The sequence below is a fragment of the Rhipicephalus microplus genome, chromosome 3, assembly GCF_043290135.1.
Source record: "Rhipicephalus microplus isolate Deutch F79 chromosome 3, USDA_Rmic, whole genome shotgun sequence".
NCBI classification, from domain to species: Eukaryota; Metazoa; Arthropoda; class Arachnida; order Ixodida; family Ixodidae; genus Rhipicephalus; species Rhipicephalus microplus.
In genome coordinates, this window is record NC_134702.1 from 168,274,613 (window position 1) to 168,295,605 (window position 20,993).

A 20,993-nucleotide genomic window follows, 5' to 3' on the forward strand; every position below is an offset into this window, starting at 1 on the left:
TTATATCGTGATATATAATTTATTCTCCCTTACGCGCAACAATCACTATAAAAGAGTACATTTTAGCTCGCAGAAATCATATTAGCGGCTGTTCATCACCACCGACTGGCAACGCATCGACCATCTGGTCTATTAGGACCGTGCCGTGGGTCAGGTTCTCTGCGACCGAGTCGTTCGAGGCGCCTTCCGCGTAGCCAGATGCAAGCCTCTCCAGTTGTAGCACCAGGGCGGACACGTTCTGGGCGAGGTCGGAGCCGAGTGGATCGCGTGACAGGCGCCACGTGACTAGGGTCAAGAGTGCCGACACCAGCCATAGAATGACGCCCGCCACCAGGAGGCCGCGTGCGAACGGCGACCAACGCGACGTCGCTATCAAAGGTGCTTCCGAGAACGCAGCGCTCCGGAATTCTGCGCTTGGCCCGACAGTGACCTGTAATATGTAAAAACAGAAACGATTCGCTTATGTTGACGATATAACATGTCATGCACCTTCCTAATATATTATGTGAGGTTTAACGTCCCAAAACATCCACATGATGGGAGGGCTCCACACCGCAGTGGAGGGCTCTAGAAATTTCCGCTACCTGGGTTGTTTCACGTGTACTCAAATCTGAGAACTTGGGCCTACAACATTTTCGCCTCCATAGAAAATGCAGCTGCCACAGCCGAGATTCGATCCGGCAAGCTGCGGATCAGCAGCCAAGTGCCTTAGCCACTATGCTATCGCGGCGGGGTTATGTATGTGCCTTGAAATCTCCAAGTGGCATGCATGCTATGTACATCGGATAGTTTCTGTGGCTTAGGTCAGTTATGGTAATAAAATTGACTTGTCCTTGACGAAAGTAGTGTTGACATACCCTCAAGAGCTTCCTAATGAAATTATTTTATGTCACCTGTGGCATCCAGACTGCACAGGTACCATGGAATTGACGCACAAGCACTTGCATTTGGCTAATAGTTCCTGTGGCTGCCAATACCTTTAAGGGCTAGAGCACTTTTTTATTACGCATTGTGGTCTTCAGTAGACAAGCTTCTACAGTTTTTTAAGCCAAATGAAGAATAACTATTGCTCATTGAATTCTTGTTGTGAGCAGTATTCATAATGCAATGTTGACCCAAACAAGGTACGTTTGCTTTGTCATGAAGCCGTTTAAAACCATGGAGGAGGACAAAACTCTGGCTGACTGTTGTGATGTATAGACCCTTGGCACGATGATTCAGCCACCTTAATTGCATTTACCTTACATAAACCAGTGTCAAAACCACCATGTGCAGACTTTCAATTCATTTTTGCATTCTGTCCGTCCTAAGAGTGCGCTATTTCTAAATACGCGATAGCTTCGGTTCACTTACACGACACGTTCACCCTTGGAGCTTTGGAGGCACAGTTACATGCATGCACCTTGATCGTTCATCCAAAATCGGCCTTCTGCGAGTGTTGTGCGCGCGTTTAAAATACCGTATGAAGAATCGGCATGTGCTACAATGTTCAGTTCTTCAAACTGCGCTTCAGAATAAATGCAGCTTCTTTCACCAATGCATAAGATATACGATTATAATTACCTGGTGTTGCCTACAGATGTTGCGTCTCCTAAACCAACACATGTTTGCAAACAGCTGTAGGTCTGACAGCTGGAGCAAAGCAAGCCCAAAAGCTTTTACGCATGCAAAGATTTTCTGTGTTTACTACGCATTTTTACTTCAGTTGTTGGCTTTGCGTAAGCCATTAGGTTCTTTAAATTGTTGCATGTGTTTCAATGCGTTCAGGAGATAAAAAAGGGCAATTCATTTGAAATTATCGGTTTACTGGAAAGCTCAGGGCGCAAAAACTAAAAGAAAGAGCATCAAAATAGGGACACGAAAATCGAGGTAGTCGTATCTCTTTCTTGGTGTTCATCCTATGCGCTGGGTTCTCTCAAGCCATACTTTATCACTTCAGCCAGTTATTCATCAGGTTGCAGCAAACTTGGCGTTTCACACGGACCATTGTCACCGACACCGATGTCTCTCTCTCTCTCTCTCTTTAGGGCGTGGGGCAAGCATAAACAGCACCCAAAAACACATGCGCAGTTATGCGGGATTCGTGTACTTCGCAGTGACACGTGGTCGTAATTTAGAGGATGAGGCAGTACGCTACAAAGCTTGATGACGCATGTTCAGATCCAGGCAAAGGCGGTCAAGTTTTTGTAGAGGCAAAATACAAAAACACCCGGATACTCCGACTTTCCCTCACTAAGACATGCCTTGATTGATTGATATGTGGGGTTTAACGTCCCAAAACCACTATATGATTATGAGAGACGCCGTAGTGGAGGGCTCCGGAAATTTAGACCACCTGGGGTTCTTTAACGTGCACCCAAATCTGAGCACACGGGCCTACAACATTTCCGCCTCCATTGGAAATGCAGCCGCCGCAGCCGGGATTCGAACCCGCGCCCTGCGGGTCAGCAGCCGAGTACCTTAGCCACTAGACCACCGCGGCGGGGCACTAAGCCATGCCTCGTAATCAATTTGTAGTTCCTACACACAAACCACCTCATATGTGTCTCTCTTCTGAGCAGTGTAACCTCATGAGTAACCTGAAGTTCCGGCGACCACCACGATTACATTCGAAATATGGAAACCGTCGAATCAAACAGAACGGCTGTCATGGCCAGTGCAACCGGGTACACTTGCAGTGCGGCCGTCTTCGTGAATATTGAAGATACCTTGGATTGTAATTTACATTGTTGGGATCCGATAAACTCTACGCATTATAAGTTTACTTTATGATGTCTCATTTTCTTCATGATCCGCACTACTTTCATACAAATGACTAACGTTGAATTCAGCGTGAACTGCCATCGTGCATGTAATATACATTTATCAATACTTTCATCACCAAGCAAATGGTAAAGATGAACGCTAATAGTGGTGTGGTTACGTGCAGAAAATTCAGAGGGGAACATTCAAGCAAGGTATTCCTCGATAAGTGAGACCTACTCACATATAGATTTTTGCGTTAACAGAAAGCAGGCTCGGTCGTAAGTTTGGTTGTACAGTGTCAATTTTTATGAAAGGGAAAACGCAAACACGGGGCCTGCGCGCTCCGGCGGCTGCTTGTAGCGCGTTCAAGCGGGAGTGATAGCAACCATACCCTCTATACCCGTAATCTAGTGGGGAGCAAGAAAACAGGTCTTTGGTGATATGGAACCGGCGAAAAGTTACGCCCGGCCTCTTATGTAATCCCCTTGAAGGGGAGGGGAAGGTGGTTGTTATCTTGCCGCCTGTCCCATATCACCAATGACGGTTGTCTTGCTCACGGCTAGATGACGGGAATAGAGGCTGTGGTTGCTATTGCCCCTGCTAGAACGCGCAGCTGCCGCTGGAACGCACGGGCCACGCGTTCGCGTGTTCCTTTTCATAAAAATTGACACTGTACATAAGGACGACACCATTCGTGTGCCTATGATCTCTGGCCAAATCTCGTATACCGAAGCAATATTTGTTTACGTACAGAAATCAAGTACAAAGTTGGGAAGGCTATCAAGCCTTCTTGCAGCTGGTTCGTTCGCTCCAAGAAATAAATCAATGATTTTTCCCACCCATACTACTGCGGTAGTAATTATATGGACACTCTCTACTGATATTGGCCGCCGGCTCACCGTCGCCTTCGCTCACCATATATGTATACGTAATATATGAAAATGCAAAAAAAAATCATCAACGACTCCGGCACGTTTAATCGAACGTTTAGTCGATTGCGAGGCGTTAACCACTGAGCCACCAAGGAGCACGTCCTTCGACGCTTGAACGTCAAGCTATTTGTTGTGCGCGAGGCCCACCACTGAAGGCACGAGCGCTGCAATCGCTGTGACGTGCAGGGTTGGATCACATGATACCAACCCGCTCTGGTGAAGGAAAGCTGGTGGTTGGATGCGTTGTTTTTAACAGCGACTTCACGGTGTTCGCATTTTTGAACAGCGTTGTATTGCTCCGACTTCATCTGTACCGACTTCTACCGACTACACAATGTGGAAAGTTGTAGTAAACGCTATCGGCAGCGTGCCACAGTGCGCTACGTACGCGATGCCACTGTCGCGGCTACTAACAGTTCTACTGTCACCTCTCTTTTTCGTCGTTGTTGTGGTTGTTAAAAAATTGAGCCCATGGGGTTAGAATGAACACTGACCTTAAATGTTCACATAAAAGCAGAACGTTTCAGTTCCCGCACGGGAGCCTCGGTCACAATTCAAAATCAATGTGCAAAGAGTTCGATTATGTATCTTTTAAAATAGGAGTCTGAATTGTCAGACAGTCAAGATATAGCCCGGAAGACCAGTTTCTTTCCCTTTATTTTTTGTTATTTTAACCCTATTCCGGTCTATTTCATGGCCAGTTGCTTCTGCGTGTTCGGCCAGCTCGTTCGACAAAACCTTTTTTAGATCGTACATGTGCGCCCCAGTCTATGCTAAAGCTTACTTCTCTCGCTGCACTTTGTGCCACCACCATCCTCCTCTTCCGGCGTCTGTCAACATGAGTGAACCCGATCACAAGGGTTTCCATCCACCAGTGGCGTAGCCAGAGAGTAGCACACCAAGCCCGTGCCCCCCTCCCCCTCACCTATTCCTTGATTGATTTGTGGGGTTTAACGTCCAAAAACCACTATTTGATTATGAGAGACGCCGTAGTGGAGGGTTCCGGAAATTTTGACCACCTGGGGTTCTTTAACGTGCACCCAAATCTGAGTACACGGGCCTAACGTTTCCGCCTCCATCGCAAATGCAGCCGCCACAGCCGGGATTTGATCCCGCGCCCTCCCCTTTTCCTAAATTTTCCCATGGTATATAGCGCACAAAATAAAGATTACCTACTCCTGTGTGCACGGCCCCCTGTTCCAATCAAAGTGGTACCCCCTCCGAAAAAAAATCTGCCAACGTGCCTGGGGTCCGCGACTTTAGCTCGCAGGTTTCCTTGCTCATAGATTATGTCTGTAGAATTGGCCCATAGCCAGTGTCACTTCCTCTGAATGTTTTTGTATACAGCTGAAACTTGGTCAGCTTCGAAAACAAATTCGTCTTCCAAGAGCTTCCGAGAAATATCAGACAGCTTGAATGAAATTGCAAAAAAAAGAAAACAAAAACTGGACACAGACAATTTTATTGAAACATGAAATCCCCGTTTAGATCACAATACGCAAGACGTCGTAGCATGCTCAAGGGCGTAAAATGATATGGTTAGCCGATAGCATTTTTCATATCACGATTTACTTCTTTGTACAAGCTCTTGCAGTGAACCAATCATTATTAGTTTTCACCCATGTGTGGATCGATGGAGATCGAATGTGCAACGTGTGACCACCGTAAAAATTTCGTGCAAGAAGTATCAGTATCGTACTACAGAGAAAAGTGACAACTCTGAATGAGGCGCGAGCCTGCGTGATTCCCAAGTTTACACGTAATCATAACAGAAAGGCTGCGGCTGCAGGCGGCTGTAAGAATGCTGTGTTGCTTCAGACAAAGATGAGAATCGGCTTGCACTGTGCTTCTAAAAATTATGTGCGCTAAATATAAATGTAGTTGGCGCATGCTTTTCATGTCAACCGCGGGCCGTTTTTAGATGCAAACCTACAATGAATGAAGTAGGGTGGTTGCAGGCATTTCTTGCAGCAAAGTTTCTTTATTGTTAATACCCACCTGAATCTCAATTTCAGCACAGAATGAGTCATCACATTTTAAAGAGGCGGCGTGCGCAGCCACGTTCCATTCGTTATGTCAAAAAGTGGGTGGGCCACATAGGTGTCCATAGCAGACGACGTCGGTAGTCAGGTATTGTGAGAAGTTTAACACCTTTTCGGGGCAGTTATTTAACACTTCGTAGAGCCAGGAAAAAAGCTGCAGCAGTACCTTACTGATTTTGTTGAGTGAAATACAAGTATAACAATAGAAAAGAAGGAGACGCGAGAAGGCGGCGGAACAAATTCAACCACGTACGGCACAGGGACGCCTCCGCATGGTGGCGCCATGGTATGTCCTCGCACCCAATATCTACCACTTACCGCTGGTGATGGAAATGTCGGGAGGGGGGGGGGGGGGTAGGACTATTGTGTTTTCAACATTACCAGCAAGATGGCGGAATGAGCGCGTGGCAGCGTGTGCTTTAATATCCCACGCGTACTTTTCTCCTCAGAGTGGAGAAGGTGGAGACGTGTTCACGCACCGTTATCTCGTTTGGGGGGGGGGGGGGGGGGCACGATTGTACGTCTTGGCTGACGTTGGGCTTTTGCTAGAACGTTTCTGTTGTTACCGGGTGCACAAAGGTTACTGTAATCATTTAACAGTCTCCATTTGCGAAAAAGACGCACTTTTCAGTCACAATGAAGTAACAACTGAGACGATTAGTCATTTGTGCGTAAGAAACGCGGGGCACGTTTCCATCTGCTTGCTATTCGGCGCGTGACCTCCCAGTTTGTTGCCATTGCGTTCATTGCTTCTCTTTTGCGGCAAAGCTATGACTTTTTTTGTGACTTCTTTTTGTCTTTAGGCTCAGGGATAAATAAAGATGCTTTCTCTATCAGACGGAAAGAGCGCCAAGCACACGGTTTCCAATAACCTAAGTTGTTGTGTGTCACTTAGCATCAGTTTGCTTTCTCCCTTGCTTTTTTTTGCAGCCCGTAACGATGCATCACGTGCTCGGCCCGCGCAAGCGTTTAGAACAAGCAAAGCTAAGTGCGAGACGCACGTACTCGCACATCTTCCTGGCGAAACTTCTAGCTTGCACAGCGTTGCACCTTATGTATGAAACGGAGTTTATTTTTTGGTTGTATTCATTGCGAGCACCGAAAAAAAATACTTTTCACGTTGGTCCTGTAACGTGGCACGTCCATTGATCGCCGAACATGGAAGTGTCTCCAGCAAAATCATAATCTTCAGCAATATGCAGCAAATTGAAACTAAATTATTAATATATATTTACTCAGGAAGCCTGCAGGAATGTACACACCGAGTTTCAGGTCATTTAAAGACACACGCAGCGTGTGACGCATCATCAAAATTCGCGTACACAATTGTGCACGCCGTGACAGAAGGGGGTGACAATGTTTATTGTATACCTGGGGCTCACGGCGGGGCTCCGTCACTACTGGTAGACTGCCTCCGTCGTACTCTAGAGGGATCGGAAGCGGCTGTTCCTCGTCCGAAGGCGACGACAGCCACGCGGGTGACGTCAGGGTTCGCGTGGCAGCCAACAATGAAGGCGTCGCCAAAATGAGCCGGGGACCCGAACGTTGAGGTGCAACCTTCTCTTCGGGGGTGCACGACACCGAAAGGACCAGCGCAGAGTCGGACTCACGCTCCCTGGGGCTGCTCCAGCCGGCCTGCTCACCGAAAGTCTCCGTCGAAGGGTCTGTCGAGAATGGGGCAAACTTAATGATCAGCCTGACTACGCAAACTGCAGACCGATGTTTCTCCGAAGAGTTCAGACCTGCGCTTCGGGCAGCCACATTATCTACGCAAGTTTATTATTCTCGTCTTCCCACCTAACTTTCGGCCTGTCGCCCCACCCCTCTTTCGCATGGTTGTTATTTCTTGGATTCCACTATGTTACTGTTATTAACCACTGAATATATTTCCTTCTGGTTTATTGCCCTCACTATGCCATTTACTTTTTTATTGTTTCGACTGAGAGGTCCTTAGCCAGCGTGTGCTCCCTGACGTACTTTGCAATGAGGTGATCGAGGTATCTATACACTTTGTCATAAGTTGCCTGTCGACGCTACTGTTGCAATCTACAAACCACTAATAACGCGATTTTTGATCTGTTTGTGGTCCTGCACTGAATTTCCCAGATACGTTCGGCAGAGTCTCGTGAGTACCATCGAATGCTTTTTTATTAAGTATGCATTCGGGAACACGGGCATTGCCACACAATTGGCGAGTACAACCCTCGCAAATTGAAATGCGGCATTTTTTTATTATTATTACAACGGCTGCTATGAGATATTGGCAACGAACTGCATCATCTTGCTACGTATCTCGTCATTAAAAAGACAAATAATTGTTTATTGGGGGCAGAAGAGCTGATGATCATCAATAAAGGTAATGCTGTCTGTGTTTGGTTCGAGTTGCAATTACGCCGATATTGCACAAGCTGTAGATGGTGAAAACGAAAGTACCTGCATTATGTGGCCCTAAATTTTCGCGTTTCAGTGTGACACTACTTAGCTAGAGGACCAACATGCGACGAAATGCACCACATTAAATAGTATATTATCCCAAGATTGGTTACCCCACTCATAAAGCAGTTAAGGATGCCACAGTGGAGAGCTCCAGAAATTTCGGCCACCTGTAGTTTTTTAACCCGTACCTGGATCTAAGTATACGCAGTGCTGAAGAATTTTCGCCCACCGCATTCGTTCAAACGATTGTCTCCCGAAATCGGACTCACAAAGCCGGTCCAACGGAGCCTCGGAAGCATCGGGAGCCTCATCCTGGGACGTCTGTCCTGGGAGGCCTGTGGTGGCCACGTCCACCGCCGTGGCCGAGCTCTCTCTGGCAGCGACGAGCCGGCTCGTGCCGCCGTCACTCGCATCCTCTGACGCTGCGCTGATCACGTTTCCCATCTCGGTACTTCAGGAAGACCGGCGAACTGAGGACCATTTGCTTCTCAGCTTCTTCTTCGTCGAACCTCTATCACCATGGCTCCTTGAAAGCGATGGCGATAATTATCAGAGGTGCCACCAGTGGCAGCAGACTGCCCCCCTCCAAGGTTGGCGCCTGCCCCCCTTTGCCTCCCCCCCCCCCAAAGAGCAAGCATAGACAAAACACAACGCATATGTTCCAAGCCTCCCTGCTCCCCTGAACGAACTCACTTGTCATGGATGACCCCTCTGTGAAAAAAAAAACTTCTGGCGCTGCCCCTCATGCTTAGATAAAAATTAAATCGTGTGAAATAACTGGGACACTAAGACAAGAATATATTCAATGCAGTCAAAAAGTTCATATGCGTGTCAAATAGATGTATTAGCTGAATCAACCGCTAGTGTTTCTTCACTTTGTAATCCTACTAGAGATCTTTGGTGATTAAGAGGTTACACATCATGATGAAAGCTAGAATGTGAGTTGTTATAAAGTAACGCTTCATCATAAATGCATCTGTAAGCTTTATAAGCACTTTAAAATGATTAGACTAGACTGCACGATCCGCCTTACTCTTTGCCGATTCCTTCCAGTGAGCTGGTGTCAATCATCTAAGGAGCATTATCATCATCAAGTTACACACTGTGAAAATTATGCCCAGAACATCAAAGCGTCTAATAACGCTACCTGCGTGTAGGTCGTGCCTCAAACCTATCCTTCCGCATCACACTTGGCTGGTGCTTTGGCATTTGCGAGTTGTCTATGCTATATCTATGCCATAATTTTCAGTTTTTTGCTGTAGATTTTTTATCACTGTTTATACTGCAAAATACTGCAGCGTCTAATTTAATTAGATGGCGAAGCCACACAAGACATAGTTTTTTTTTATTCTGTAGTTTTGAAAACAATTTCGGAACATTGTTTAGATTTTCTGGTGACTGGCTTTTAGATTCGTCGAATAATATTAAATGTCGGAGCCCAGTTGTTTATGGTGACCTACCTGTTCTTAGGATAACTATTTTTATTTAAATAGTGCCTCATGAATTGAAATGCGAAGAACAAATGAAGACTGGGTGTGAAACACTCAAGATTGCATTGGTATAATACGATGCAAGATTCTTATACTCTTTCTGCTGGTAACAAAAGGTACTGCTGGCTCGTTTTTTTTTCTTTCCTTGTTCTGTTTTGGTTGTGGTTAACAAGGGTCATATTGCTTCCCTATGTTGCTTAGTGTTTTTATTTGGGTAGCCACGAAGCTGGCAACTGTGAAAGACGTTCTGTTGTAATAAAGATGGGCATACTCTGTATACACAACACACGTACTAGACAGATGGTCGCGAGCTAACCGACCTTCAAGTGGCATTCTCTCTACGTGATCCACACACGGCCGAGCGATTTGCTGAGCAGAGTTAGAGCACCTGATTTGGACATGAGCACCACTAACAAAAGGCAGACCGCACATTCAACATCTGCTGCAAGCCGACATCACCACTCTGCTGAATTCAGACCTTGAAGCCCAGAAAGCTCTCGCCATTACGGTAGTAAAAGTGGCCTGTTTCGAGTAGTGTTGGAGAGGTCACTTGACCTGCGCGAAAGCAGGACATTAAGCGGCTCCTCAGCTTTTATGCTTCTGACTTCTTTTCCACCGGATTCCCAACAGCGACCAAGAGCTGCCTTTTCCTTTATTAACGGTCACGTTCACTCATTCATTACGATAGCAATTATACGTACCCACTCGGCTCGTTTTTGCCGTCACCATGGCCGTCATGTCCCGGTTATGTTCATTTGTGTACATGTAAGTAAAAGCCAAATACAAAAAATAAACAGGCTAAATTCCGAAACGCGCCACCGTGATTCGAATGTGTCACCCCTCACTCCGCAGTGCGCCGCGTTGAACAACTTCGTCGCGTGCCATTCGTTCTCTTGCACTTTCGACCCTGGCGGTACACCTCTACCCTACAGCTCCTCCGCAATGATACCAAAATTGCTCATTCTCGAGGCAGTACTTCTTCAATAATCCCAACTTCAATTGACATTGCAATTGAGCCGTGTGCGTGGGGGCCACATAAACAGAACAAAAGCTTGACCGAAGTCTTTGGTGAATCCGAGGCGCGTAAGTTGAGGCGGGTAAGCGCCTTTTTAAGGACGGCCTACCAAAGCTGTTTCAATAAGTATCCCACTGGGAAATAACACGTTATTTCACGTTCTGTGTATTCTAGTGAGTAGCAGCAGGTATGCAGAGTCCGTCTAGGTGTAACAGTGGCTACGATGCTCGGCTGCTGACCCAAAGGTCGTGGGTTCGATCCCAGCTGCGGCAGTCGCATTTCGATGGAGGCAAAATGGTGGAGGCCCATATACTGTGCGATGTCAGCGCTCGTAAAAGAACACGAAATGGTCTAAATTCCCGAAGCTCTCCACCACGGCGTCTCTCAAGATGTTATAGCGGTTACGGGACGTTAATTGTCGGGTACTATTAGCAGGAATAGTGAAGCCATTTCTCTCATTTCACAGCCACTGAGCTATGATGACCCAATATGCCACCATGTTTACTTATTCATAAATATTTGCACCACTGATTCCATTTTCTTGTTTATGTTCTTCCAAGGTCCTAATTTTTAGGGAAACAAGTACAGAAGAAGTCTGCCACCAAAATAAAATCCAGGGCTCAAAGGGCTAGAATAGTAAGGGCAGGCTATTTATATATAAACCATCTACTGCTAGCGGCGAATTTGCGGCTTTTTCGGAGGCACTAATGAGGCAATGGAGCGGCTCTGCGGTAAAACACCTGCTTGGAATGCACAAGGCTTGGGCTTCATGCTCACTCAAGCCAAGATTTATATTATTTACTTCATTTTAGTCTTTGTAAGTTTTATTCTCAAGGACCACACTATTTTCTAACAACCAACAACGTCGACGCCGACACCGGAATTACTGCGAATCAAGCTGTTCAGCAATATCACTGTTAAACGTGGGCCGATCCACTTTGTCAATGTGGAGGACGCGCATGGCTGTTCAACACAGGGCACAACCTCGGAAAAGAGCAGCGCTTCGAGATAGGTAATAGTGCACTTCAAGTTGTAAAAGACTATGTCTACTTAGGGCAGGTAATAACCGCAGAGCCGAACCACGAGATTGAAGTAACTAGAAGAATAAGAATGGGGTGGAGCACATTCGGCAAGCACTCTCAAATTATGACAGGTATATTGCCACTATCCCTCAAGAGGAAGGTATATAACAGCTGTATCTTGCCGGTACTAAGCTATGGAGCAGAAACCTGGAGACTTACAAAGAGGGTTCAGCTTAAATTAAGGACGACGCAGCGAGCAATGAAAAGAAAAATGGTAGGTGTAACCTTAAGAGACAAGAAGAGAGCAGAGTGGATTAGGGAACAAACAGGGGTTAAGGATATCATAGCTGAAATCAAGAAGAAGAAATGGACATGGGCCAGGCATGTAGCGCGTAGACAGGATAACCGCTGGTCATTAAGGGTAACTAACTAGATTCCCAGAGAAGGTAAGCGGGTTAGGGGGAGACAGAAAGTTAGGTGGGCAGATGAGATTAAAAAGTTTGTGGGTATAAATTGGCAGCAGCAAGCACAGGACCAGGTTAACTGGCGGAACATGGGAGAGGCCTTTGTCCTGCAGTCGACGTAGTCAGGCTGATGATGATGATGATGATGACAAGGTGACACGGTGGAGGCCAGTTTGAAATGGTTAACTTGATGACACTTCCAGAATATACCGCGACATGCAGAGCTGCGTCACGTCGATAACCATAACGTCATCGGGTTTGTGAGCCGAGAGGTTGTGGCTTCCGCAAAACGCACGATCTGGGAAAGCCAGCTAACAAAGAAAGTGGTATTAGCCATCAAGTTGATCGGTTTCACAAGTGTTGTAAACATAGATGCATTGCTGAGAAGACATTAAGAGATTTTTCAAGGTGGCAATGTATGTTGTCACATTCCAAGTTTGAGGCCCTAGGACCCTTCCTTATATCATTATATTAATAGTTTGTCCTTGCTCCCAAGCAGCACCAATGACCCTACCATTGCTATTCTCTTCGTTTGTCTAGGTATATATAGGTCACGTTGCCTTTCGAAAAATGTAGGGCATTCAACAAGATGCTTGATTGGGTTGGTTGGTGCTGGATGGTAGAGAAGAAAGTGCTTAACAGCGCAAACGACAGGCGTGGATAGAACAGACGAGAACATTTATATGGCTAAAATATATTCCAGCTTGCATGCCTGGCAAAACATTCGCCTTTAGAGTGTGTAGCACCGAACCAAAGTCCAAGCACCGATATCGAACTTTTTTTTCTCTAATATATTAGTTTATTCGGCCACATGGAGGATGCCAAGGATTCCACTTCACTGCTTTGAAATGCTTCAGCACACATTACGTCTTCCGGGGTGTTGCTCGCATATGGTGTGGAGATTGGTTCGAGCCATATTCAGCTTCGGCGTGCAAAAAGATAACCGAACATGAACAAAGACCAGTAGCATTGCGTTTACGTGAATTATTTTTCTTAGTTTATTGGTTGCTGGTATATTAGGAATGCAGACATTAAGCCTATAAACACAGTTCCTAAAGCCATGAACGCATGCCTGCGGATGCGTTATATCAGACACTAAGGCGCTCTGTGTGCAGTTGCCAAGCCAAAGAACGACGCATCAAATCACCGTATCCGAGCACGTGGTCGTCATACGCAAGCCTCTCATCCGGCTCAACCTCGGAGTCTTCAGCGTAGCTGCACACGCTAGCATGCCGCGGGTCCATAACACGCGCGCTCGCAGATGCCATCAAGCTGAAACCACCACGCGCGTTCATCTGCACCACGTCCGCAACCCTGACGAGTGCGCGTGACGTCACACCGGGTGGCTCAGCGTGAGAAGACCTCAGTACCTTGGACTGGCTGATCAAGGAGGACTCGTTGATGCGAGCCATCGGACGGGGACCAACGAAGGTGTACCTGAGAAAGGTCATGGTGCCGGCGTGTTGCTGGTTGCGTTGGATGAATTCCTTGAGCGTGCCGTGCCGCCGGGGAACGACGAAATCTCGGGGTGTTACCGCGAGTGCGTACTTGAACGGAGACGTCACGAGTTCATAGACACAACTCGTCACGGCTTCATCGTCGTCTTGCACTACGTCCAGACGAACGCGCAGCTTGTCCTTGGTGGACGTTGTCCCTTCTTACTTTCGCTGCAGCGCGGAGAGGTAGTCGAGGCCGGTACCCAGACTTCTGACGTAGAAGACGTAACGGGAGGCGCCAAGCACGTCGCAAAAGGCGAGAAACTCGGCGAACGTCCTGGGGTCGGGATCGCCTTGGTCTCCGACCGTGACGCACAGTGCGAAGGTGCCGGATCGCTTAGGAACCAGCTCAACTTTGCGAGGACGGAGCCACCCGTTGCTGTCGACGCCCATGTAAACTAGAGACACAAGGCGCGGCAACACATTTTTCCGGCGAGTGGGGCAGCTGACGAGTAATGGTTCAAAGCCACCTTGGTGCCCAATTGGTGACCACGATGCTCGCACTGAGTCACCCGAATCTGAGGTGTCCTCTGCAGTGGCAAGGCAGTTTTAGGAAAGTGCGGTTATGAAAACATCCCGACAAACGCAAATACATTAGTAGAAATATAACAAGGTATTGTTTTATAAGGCACTGAACAAAATATCGCCAAAGCTGTCATTTGACCTAACTCATTGATTGAAAATTTCTCAAGGGGATTTGGTGTCGAGATTTCAGAACCATATCGGTAGTGCTCTGCAGGATGACTCAAATCTGGGAGGTTATGCGGAAATGCAGAGACTTTGTTCAGCAGCTATGCTTCAACACATGCGGGCCTCATGGGGTACCTCACGAAACAGAAATTCTTTTGACCAGTCACGTCTCAGGGCACGCAGGTCACCCGAACAAAGCCCTATTAGGCGCATTAAGATAGTAAATTATACGAGTACCATTTAACAATGTCCCAAACATTTGATTCTTCATGAAGCCGCAGGCAACATGCGATCCGCGTGTTTGAGGTCCCTTCTAAATAGCTGTACAGAAGTACCGTCTTTCACTACCTCAACCTCGTATCTCCCTCATTGTGGTGACCTCTCGCTTCTTTAGTGGATGTCGCGGAAACTCATTCTAAACACCGGCCCTATTTCCACTCCTTCATTTCTTCCCCTACTTCATTCCCTTTAGCACTGATGCGTGTTATGTGGTGGTTGCTTTAGACTATATACTAAACTGCTCCTTTGACCAGTGACCTCACAGTCACGGGACTTTCCAGGCCGTCCCTGTCCTCAGCTGCGGGCCACGTGCTGAGAGGAGTGGGGCGCGCCAACAAGACAGAATATAAAAGCGAAGCTCTTAAACTAGCCCTAATTTATATGCCATATCACGATTCACAAACGCGCATGTGTCAAATAAATAAACAAATTGGGTGAATTGAAGGGCTCACGATTAGTCCAGGAAACATGAAGAAGGCATTAAACAGTAATAAACAAACAAGTATGTGCTTCTCCGCGGCCTATCAGAAAACTGTCATCATCTCCACATATGCATACAATAAAGTGGCTGGAGAGATAGCTTCCGTAGTAGCTCATGTTTGTGGAGCATCGAACGCGTCATTCGAATGTCGCAGGTTCGGTTCCTCAGCATGGATAGTTATCTTTTCACCCACTTCTCTTTTTTTAAAATAAGAAAAGAATATGGTCTAATAAATTCCTCGATATTTTCCTTGGCATTATTGTTTATTACATCTCAATAATGTTCTGTAAAACACGAAAAAAGAGCCCTTAAGTATGCACTTCTTTCCTTAAATCATTAACTGGGGTCCCGTACTGGCCGACTTCGTCCCTTTAGGTTGTATACGAGGGACTATTAGTCAGCTGCCACCTCGTAATAAGTTCACGTTCTATGTGACCCCGAACAAGCTTATAGAAAGTCTGTCACATTTGCCGCCATGGTTCCAAAAGTACCACCGTCTCAAAGTATCACCATGACTCCAAGTACCACCATCTCGCATCTTTTGACGATACATTCATCATGTACAAGTAGCACCATCCAGCGGACATTCCAAGGACTAAGCGAGAGGTGGCTACTACATAAAGGAGACACACGACCGACACCTTAAGAAGCTTCGCCCCGAAAACGCCACAGCTTTGCAGCAACGTTGATGCAATGAAGGCGATAGAAACAAATCAGAAGGTTACGCACACAATGGCAAGGAGATCTACAGGTGCCCTGTGTTTCGCTCGCACAAATGACGCACGTACCGTGCTCACAGGTACAGAAGAACGCGAATAAGTGTCTCAGTTGTTACTTTGTTGTGTCCGAAAAGCGCGCCTTTTCCGAAAACGGAGACTGTGAAACGATTTCAGCGACCTTTGTGTGCCGGGTAACTACAGCTGAATAGTTCCGATGAAATCCCACCGCGAGATAAGGGCGCTTGAGTAAGCGTCCACCCCCTCCTCTCCGAAAGGCCAAGTACGCGTGGGAGATGAAAGCACGCGCCGCCACGTCGTGATGATGTGACGACGCGCACTCACTGCGCCATATTGCTGGTAATATTGAAACCACGATAGTGATCCTCGAGATACCCGTCAAACAGCGGTAAGTGGTAATACAAATATATTGCCGTTTGAACGGTGGAGGAGATGCTCCTTCGTAGCTCAGTGGTTAATGCCTCGCACTCACACCTCAGAGGTCTAACGTTCGATTCCGTATGCCGAAGTGCTTCAAGTTTCTCGATTACTTTTCTTTGATGTATTTCCAGATATATAGATACTGCAGGCATATATTATGCGCTTCATCCTCATCTGAACAGCAGTCAATCATCATCATCTGTTCTGGCTGACAATCATCATCGTCTTTGAACGTGCGCTTCATCTTCGGGTCCGTTGCCCTTGTTCGTTCCCAAGTTCACGGCCAACAAACTTCGTTACAACCGAGACGTGATACGTGGTGGAGGTGGATTGACGATCCCAGTACCTCTTTTCACAACGCCTACTCGCTGGAGCTCTGTCCAGGCCGCCGCTTGGACCCTCAGTCCTCCAACATGTCTCAGAGGGAGTGGATGGATGCCCGTTCTGCTCCCGTCTCTGCGCCGCAAGCCCCTCCTCTTTGCATCGTAAACAACCAGCGTGACCCTCCGATCTTCGCTGGTCTCCGCGGCGAAGATGTGGAGGACTGGCTCGATAACTACGAGCGAGTAAGCGCAACTAATCTCTGGGACGACTCTAACAAGCTCCGCCGAGCATTGCTTTATCTCACGGGCGTTGCCAAGACATGGTTATTGAACCATTAGACCGACCTCACCGACTGGCTTGCCTTCAAGCAGCAGCTTCGCCAAGTATTTGGCACGCCAGCCGTTCAATCCGCTCTAGCGAGGAGGGTCCTAGATACTCGCCAACAACATCCCGGCGAGCCATACACATATTACATTGAGGATGTCCTTGCGCTTTGCCGGCACTTCAATTATTCGATGTCCGAGTCGGACAAACTGCGCCACATCCGGAAGGGCATCGGAAGCATTGCCTACAAAGCCCTTGTTGCCCAGAATCCTTCTAGTGTCGCTGACGTCGTTTCTACGTGTCAGCGTCTCGACGAACTTGATTCTGTTTGCCTTCAGTCGGGCAATAGTGAACACCGTACAGCAGACCGGGACCTGCGTGACATGATACGGGAGATCATACGCGAAGAACTCCAATCAATGGGCATCTCACCACCTTCTCCATCTGTCACAGAGCCTTCAAGTATGGCCCTGCGTGACATCGTAAGGGCGGAACTAACATCATTCACCGGTCCAGCCTACGTAAAGCCATCTCCGCCTAGACCTCCAACGTACGCACAAGTTGGGCCGCGCCTCCTCGCAACGTAAACTCTACTTCGCCGCTGCCATCATTCACGTCGGTTGCTGCTGCACCACCGGTCCTCTTCCGGCCAATGCCACCCGACACTCCGTCTGTCCACTTGAGTGCGCTATCTCCCGGTGCGCCGAACGCCTTCTACTACCCGCCTTGGCGCCCGTCTCGCCCAACATGTTTTACTGTGGATATCGTGGCCATATATCGCGCTTCTGCCGCAAGTGCCAGCAGGACGAGCGTCACGGGTACGACATGCGCGAACGGGACTTTTCAAGTGGGGATTCTTACGCCAGGCGTTATACATCTGGACAGCAGCGGTCTCCATCTCCGCCTGCGTGGACTGAGATGCGCCGTTCAAGCCGACGCCGATCACCTTCGCCCTTTCGTCGCTCCTTTTCTTCTCTTCGGCCAGCCTCGTTTACGACTGACAACCAGTCAAAAAACTAAATGATGCAGTTTTTGAAGGAGAAACTGCATGTAGCAGTAGGACTCACATTTCTCCGCCACGCCAGTTCAACATGGTTTCTGTTATGATGGAAGGAGTTCTCGTGGACGCTTTTGTGGACACCGGTGCTACAGTTTCTGTGATTACGTATGATTTGTCCAAACGCCTGAAAAAAGTAATGACACCTTATAATGGACCCAATCTAGTCGAAGCCCAGGGGAACACTATTCGCCCTTTTGCTCTTTGTACTGCTATTGTTTTGATTGATGACGTTTTGCATTACATCAAGTTCACTGTGCTTACCCGGTGCTCTCACCAGCTAATTCTAGGGTGGGACTTTCTATCTTCTTCTTCAGCCGCTATATGTTGTGGTGAACGGATTCTGCACTTAACTAATACGGACTCCATGTTCGACGAGGGCGTCTACAAGCCACTACGCCTGTTTGCTCGCGAAAATCTCGAACTACCGCCACATCAAGAACGAATTGTGACCCTGACCTCTAAGGACATCGACCACGGTGACGTCTTGGTTTCACCTTCGTCGACTTGCGTCGCTAAAGACGTAGCCCTTGCATCAGGTGTCGTACCTTTCACCATTGCTCCACGCTCGTCATTGCTACGATTGCAACGCCAGAGAAAGTTCTCCTGCCAGAGGGCACTGCAGTAGCCTGTGTTGTGGATGCTGAGCCTGTCAGCGTCACGCCACTTGAACCGGCCTCTATCAACGACCGTTCTATGAGTAAGCTTGGATCATCCTCTCTCTTCACAGCCCTTATCAGTGATGACTTAACAGCTATGCAGGCGCCGCAGTTGCTCTCGTTATTAACGAAACACGCCGATTCTTTCGACACCTGCTCCTCAACGTTGGGCCGAACTACCACTGCAGCGCATCGCATTCAGACGGAGGGAACAACTATTGTACATCGCCGCCCGTACCGCGTGTCTCTCGCTGAGAGATAAATCATCGAGGGGAACGTCGCTGACATGCTCCAACGCTCGTTGGAATAATTCGTCCATCAACTAGCCATTGGTCATGCCCTGTTGTTTTAATTGGTACGAAAAAAAGATGGCTCCGTGCGCTTTTGCGTTGATTACCGGGCACTTAACAACACCACACGCAAGGACGTATACCCCATGCCACGCATCAACGACGCCCTTGATTCACCGCAAGGCGCCGAATACTATTCAAGCCTTGATTTGCGTTCGGGATATTGGCAAATTCCCATGCACGATGACGACAAAGAAAAAATGGCATGTGCAACCCCCGATGGCCTTTACGAATTTAACTTGATGCCTTTCGGGCTCTGCAATGCGCCCGCAACGTTTAAGCGCATCATCGACACCGTCCTGCGTGGTCTGAAATAGACGACGTGTCTCTGCCACCTTGATGACATTACTATCTTTTCATCAACGTTTTCTCAGCACCTGAGGCGCTTGGATGACGTCCTAACATGCCTCGCCGGCACGGGTCTGCAGCTCAACACTAAGAAATGCCGTTTCGCCCCCAAATCTGTCAAGGTTCTCGGTCATGTCGTCAGCAAGGACGGTATTCGCCCTGACCACGAAAAGATCGCTGCCGTCCTTCGATTTCCGCGCCCCATAAGACTTTAGGATTTGCGAAGTTTTCCTGGCCTCGCATCCTATTTTCGTCACTTCATACGAAATTTCGCTTCAATAGCTGCGCCACTTCGCAAACTACTTGCTTCTAATGCACCCTTTGTGTGGTCCGAGGAATGTCAGTCGGCGTTTGACCTATTGAAGGAATTTCGACGTCAGAGCCTGTACTCTGCCATTTTGATGACACCGCCCCGACACTCCTGCATACCGACGCCATCGGTTGCGGTATAGGTGCTGTTCTCCTCCAACGGATAACTCTGGACGGAAAAGGGTCATCGCATACGCTAGCCGAGTGCTTACTTCTACCGAAAAGAACTATACCATCACTGAGCAGGAGTGCCTCACTGTGGTTTGGTCCATACAAAAGTTCCGTCCTTATCTGTATGGCCGTCATATTACCATCGTAACGAACTACCACGCCTTATGCTGGCTTTCTAAAATGAAGAACTTGTCCGGACGCTTGGGTCATTGGATTTTACGCCTACAGGAGTATCAGTCTGAGATTATTGATAAATCGGGCAAAAACTATCAAGGCACCGACGCTCTTTCTCGTTGCCCACTACCTACGGCTTCGTTCGAAACTCCGGCTGCCACCTCCGACGAAACCAGTGCGGACGTGCCTCCCTCTTCTGTTGCCTTGCTCACTTCGCTGTACCACCCGCCAATCGACGATGGCCAACCCTTCAGTTCTCGCCAGCAGGCTGACCCGTATTGTCGGCGCACTACAGACCACCTCTCAGGAGCTACGCGTCCACCCAATGCACGTCTTTGTCGACAACTCGAGCACTTCAAGCTTCAGGACGGTGTGCTGTATCGTCACATATATCATCCTGACGGTCAACGCTGGGTACCTGTCCGGCCACGCGCTCTTCAACATCATGTACTGAACGCCTTTCATGTCGCTTTGACTGCTGGCCACCTCTGCTTTCGGAAAACCTACGGCCGCATTCGAGGCCGCTTTTATTGGCCTGGCATTTCTACCAGCGTAGCAAAGTACGTAGGTTCCTGCTCTCCGTGCCAACTTCGCAAACTTCCGACATCTCCCCCGGCTGGTCAGTTACAGCCAATGACGTGCCCTACAACACCGTTCGAGGTCGTCGGTGTCGATCTTTATGGGCCCCTTCCTGTTACTGGCGCTGGAAATAGATGGACAGTCACCACCGTGGACCATCTGACATGCTACGCCGACACAACTTCAGTAGCTACTGGTTCAGCATCAGAAGTTGCTGACTTCGTCCTTCAGGCCATAATACTACGTCATGGTGCTCCTCGTGTACTTCTAAGTGACCATGGAAAGGTGTTCTTATCACAGCTTTTAGGTGAAGTTCTTCGCGTTTCTGGTACTACACACAAGATGGCGTCAAGCTACCATCCTCAAACAAACGGTCTGATCGAGAGAATTCATCGAGCCCTTGCCGACATGATCGCCGCATACATTCAACTGGGTCAGAGAAACTGGAA

General features: G+C 48.0%; 1 protein-coding gene across 1 annotated transcript; it reads right to left on the reverse strand.

Annotated features, from left to right (window-relative positions):
- On the reverse strand, nt 1-8,599 carry LOC142803043 (uncharacterized). Its single transcript, XM_075888151.1, has 3 exons — nt 8,425-8,599; nt 7,091-7,461; nt 1-430 (listed from the first exon to the last, which is right to left on the reverse strand). The coding sequence occupies exons 1-3, from the start codon at nt 8,597-8,599 to the stop codon at nt 77-79; spliced, it is 900 nt and encodes a 299-aa protein (XP_075744266.1). The 3' UTR covers nt 1-76.
- Nucleotides 8,600-20,993: the final 12,394 nt, after the last annotated feature.